Source organism: Etheostoma cragini, chromosome 11 (genome assembly GCF_013103735.1).
Source record: "Etheostoma cragini isolate CJK2018 chromosome 11, CSU_Ecrag_1.0, whole genome shotgun sequence".
Lineage (NCBI taxonomy): Eukaryota > Metazoa > Chordata > Actinopteri > Perciformes > Percidae > Etheostoma > Etheostoma cragini.
The window spans coordinates 25,476,375-25,480,751 of NC_048417.1; the positions used below are offsets into that span (position 1 = coordinate 25,476,375).

Consider the following 4,377-nt stretch of genomic DNA (forward strand, 5'->3'; position numbering starts at 1 on the left):
TGATTGGCTGCTTAGAAATTAAGTGTTAACGAGCAGTTGGACAGGTGTACCTAATAAAGTGGCCGGTGAGTGTAGCTCTCACACTGACCTATTCTTATTGAAGTTTTCAATAACTGGTCAGAATCCCAACTCATTAAACTCACACGCACACTAAGCTGAAGTCCAGTCCACACTGTAGGGGTTGTAAAAAATTACAAGACGAGGAAGGAAATATCATGCAACAAAATCTTTGATAGTTCCATCTGTCATTCTACAGGTGAAAGTGCTATGTTATCATTGTGTTGTGTCCTGTCAGATTAACCAAGAAACTGGAGGAGAGACGAGAGCAGAAGAAGAGAGGAGAAGAAGAGGTGAGGACATTAGCCATTCCATGGGTCATGTCCCCCCCCGAATGTATGTAATAGTTGTAATATTTGTTACTGACGTAACACTGAGGAGATTCCAGGTTCCTCGAGAAGCTAAAAGAAGGCTCATTTGTTGCGGTAAATATTCAGTGTTAGGATATGCTTAATGAGGGTGAGTATGTCCAAGCACTGATCTTAGACCTGAACCCCAGCCTCACTGGTGCACATGTGGAGTAGAACTGGGGGAGGGGCCGGACAGGTGTACAGCGTGATGTCACTCAGCCCGTGTCTTTTAAAAGTGTCTGTGCAGTATGCCTGTGCTGATCGGCCATTGCATCGTATATGGCCAACTGAAGGAATTATGGGTGATTGGTTTTTCCTAAGCATATATTAAAGCCATTTGAACTAACTTACCATTGGCTTTTTCCACTGCATGGTTTCTACTCAACTCGCCTCGACTCTACTCGCCTTTTTTGGTTTTCCATTACGAAAAAAAGTCCCTGGTACCTGCTTACGGGTACTTTGGTTAGTACTACGTCAGTTGAGGCTGCAAGCGAGCTAAGGCAATACCAAAAGGTGACGTGAACACCTGAAGACTACTGACTGGTTGGAGAGAATCGTCACTATTCACTACGTCATAATTGCTAGCAACAGATGGGGGGAGTCCGGAAAAAACCTGCCGTGTTTAATAAGTTTAGCCAGCAGTTATTTTTTTAAACTAATTTGTCTTCTGGCTGTGACAACAGCCACATGCCGAGAATCAAAAGCCACACACCTCCGACGTGCGTGTGCGTGCGTGCGTGCGTGTCGCGTTAGTTCACGGCAGTTTCCTGCTATGACTACCAGCCACGGCTCGCCTCATGAGGCGGTAATATTCTACAAAAAGGAGGACGGGGCACCGCGGCCGGGTCGAGGCGAGTCAAGCAAGTACCATTAATGGAAAAACGCCATGTCAGAACTGTGAAGTCTACAATCTGATCCCTACTACTTATGTCCTGCTGGAGCGGTTAAGACGTGAGCCCCAGGAATTAGCACAAGTGAATTTTAAATCCTTTAGCAGTTTTCCATCTCTTTTCCATGGGTCTGACCCCTTATTGGCTGTGCTTCTGTCAGACAGTCAGCCGCCAGGGAACTGGGGCTACATTAGGTCAGCCTGCACCGATTAAAATTACTAGGGGTTTAGATACAGCAGCTAACGTTACTACCCTGGTTTCCCTGGTGCAGAGCCTCACCACTAACACAAAAAATTAACTAAAGCTAAAACATGCTCAGTTATTACATTACGAGGCAGAGGAACAGCTTTACATTTAACACGCTGATTAACAGAGAGCCGGTGAGAGAAGCTTTACTACTAAACTGAAGTAACTAACAGTGCTAATAGCATGTAAACAACTGTGGAACTTGTGAGAAAGTGGTTATGAGTGCTTGAGTGAACTAGTGTAACACTAGGTTTGAATGTAAAGTGGATAATTAGCCGCTGTAATGAAGAATATGATGAAAATAACTGTGTTGTGCTACCGAAGCAAGACGCTATCAACACAGAAGTGTTGGAGGCAGGACAGCCAAGCCACTGTAGAGTTGAAGCTGCATCCGCTGCGCATACTATATCATGTCCAATTACTGCCCAGGTTATACTGTACATGCACACTTTTCTGAAACTAGTTTGTGCCTGGAGCGGGATTACTCTGACCCCCGGCCCTAACAGTGAACTGTGTTCTGGACCATGGCCATTTAAATGAACCAAACACACATCCTAATACATGGGCTTCCTTTCCTCTCAGTCCTGTGTAGTTATGTGTGCTCCCCGTCCTGTTTGTAGTAGTGTGCTCCCTGTTTGGTGGATCTTCCAGAGTGTTCACTTGTGTACTGGAGTGCGTTGTGTGTGTGTGTTGCCTGTGTTTCAGAGTGAGCTCCAGAAGGAAATTGAGCGGAGGAAGATGGGGAAGGATGTGCATGACCTGAAGAAGAAGCAGGAAGAGGAAAAGATGAGGCGCCTGCTGGAGGAGAGGAACCGGGAGAAGGCTGAGGAGAAGGCTGCCAGGGAGCGGGTCAAACAGCAGATCGCCCTGGTAAGATCATCACAGCACCCTTTGCAGGGTTAAATCTGGCGCCACATACAGTGAGGAAAATAAGTATTTGAACACCCTGCTGTTTTGCAAGTTCTCCCACTTAGAAATCATGGAGGGATCTGAAATTGTCTTTGTAGGTGCATGTCCACTGTGAGAGACATAATCTAAAAAAATAAATCCAGAAATCACAATGTATGATTTTATTAACTATTTATTTGCATGATACAGCTGCAAATAAGTATTTGAACACCTGAGAAAATCAATGTTAATATTTTGGTACAGTAGCCTTTGTTTGCAATAACAGAGGTCAAACGTTTCCTGTAGTTTTTCACCAGGTTTGCATCCACTGCAGAAGTGATTTTGGCCCACTCCTCCACACAGATCTTCTCTATATCAGTCAGGTTTCCGGGCTGTTGCTGAGAAACACAGCATTTGAGCTCCCTCCAAAGATTCTCTTTGCGGTTTAGGTCTGGAGACTGGCTAGGCCACACCAAAACCTTGATATGCTTCTTACAGAGCCACTCCTTGGTTATCCTGGCTGTGTGCATTGTCATGTTGGAAGGCCCAGCCTCGAACCATCTTCAATGCTCTAACTGAGGGAAGGAGGTTGTTCCCCAAAATCTCGCAATAAATGGCCCCTGTCATCCTCTCCTTAATACAGTGCACTTGCCCTGTCCCATGTATAGAACAACACCCCCAAAGCATGATGCTACCACCCCCATGCTTCACAGTTGGGATGGTGTTCTTGGGATGGTACAGTTAGTGGAATTATGACAAAAACGTTCTATTTTGGTCTCATCTGACCACATGACTCCTTTGGATCAACCAAATGGTCATTGGCAAACTTAAGACAGGCCTTGACATGTGTTGATTTAAGCGGGGGAACCTTCCGTGCCATGCATGATTTCAAACCATGACGTCAGTGTATAACCAACAGTAACCTTGGAAACAGTGGTCCCAGCTCTTTTCAGGTCATTGACCAGCTCTTCCTGTGTAGTTCTGGGCTGATTTCTCACCTTTCTTAGGATCATTGAGACCCTAAGAGGTGAGATCTTGCATGAAGCCCCAGTCCAAGGGAGATTGACAGTCATGTTTAGCTTCTTCCATTTTTGAATGATTTCTCCAACAGTGGACCTTTTTTCACCAAGCTGCTTGGCAATTTCCCCGTAGCCCTTTCCAGCCTTGTGGAGATGTACAATTTTGTCCCTAGTGTCTTTTTTTGAATTAAAGATTTCTGGATTTTTTTTTTTTTTGATTAGGTCTGTCACAGTGGAAATGCAATGGCGATGACAATTTCAGACCCCTCCATGATATCTAAGTGGGAGAACTTGCAAAATAGCAGGGTGTTCAAATACCTATTTTCCTCACTGTATGTGTCAATACATCCAAATGAGTTGCATAACTAGGAATCTGGTGCGCTGACTTTTTCCACTGATTGAAACTTTTTGTAAGAGTCTCAGCTCAAACCCAGCCCTCTTTGGGGCCATAATGGGTCACCATATTTTAACATAGAAAAATGATTGTAAGTTTAAACTGGTCACAACAGGTCACCAGTATGAAATTCAAAACAACCCAGTTTAAGGTTCACTGCTTTTTAAAAACTTTTGTATTTTCCAGAAAGAACACCAACAATAGGTGAGACTACACGTCTCCACCTTGCGCTTGAGACACTGTTTTCTTTGTCAATCCCAGTACGTAAAAGCTCTGCACTGGCAAATGATTATATTCAACGGGAGTGCATGAGAAAAATTACCACTTGAACAGACATCACCATGATCAGACCGACCTAAAAACCATCTTTGGGGAACATTCAAATAACGTATAGTTATGTCCCATCTGCTAACATGGAGGGGGTGGGGCTTCTGCGCTGTACTCAGAGGTGGGTAGTAACTAGGGATGAGCGAGTACAGCATTATCTGTATCTGTATCTGTTTACCACATGAATTATCTGTATCCGGATCCGT

General features: G+C 44.4%; 1 protein-coding gene across 3 annotated transcripts in view; it reads left to right on the top strand.

Moving 5' to 3' along the window:
- ubxn4 (UBX domain protein 4) overlaps nucleotides 1-4,377 on the top strand; it is a 32,999-nt gene that overhangs the window by 9,805 nt on the left and 18,817 nt on the right. For all 3 annotated transcript variants that reach the window (XM_034885177.1, XM_034885176.1, XM_034885178.1), the window contains 2 exons: nucleotides 296-350; nucleotides 2,249-2,413. In XM_034885177.1, the coding sequence (XP_034741068.1) occupies nucleotides 296-350; nucleotides 2,249-2,413 (220 nt within the window). The remainder of the gene's footprint in view (nucleotides 1-295; nucleotides 351-2,248; nucleotides 2,414-4,377) is intronic.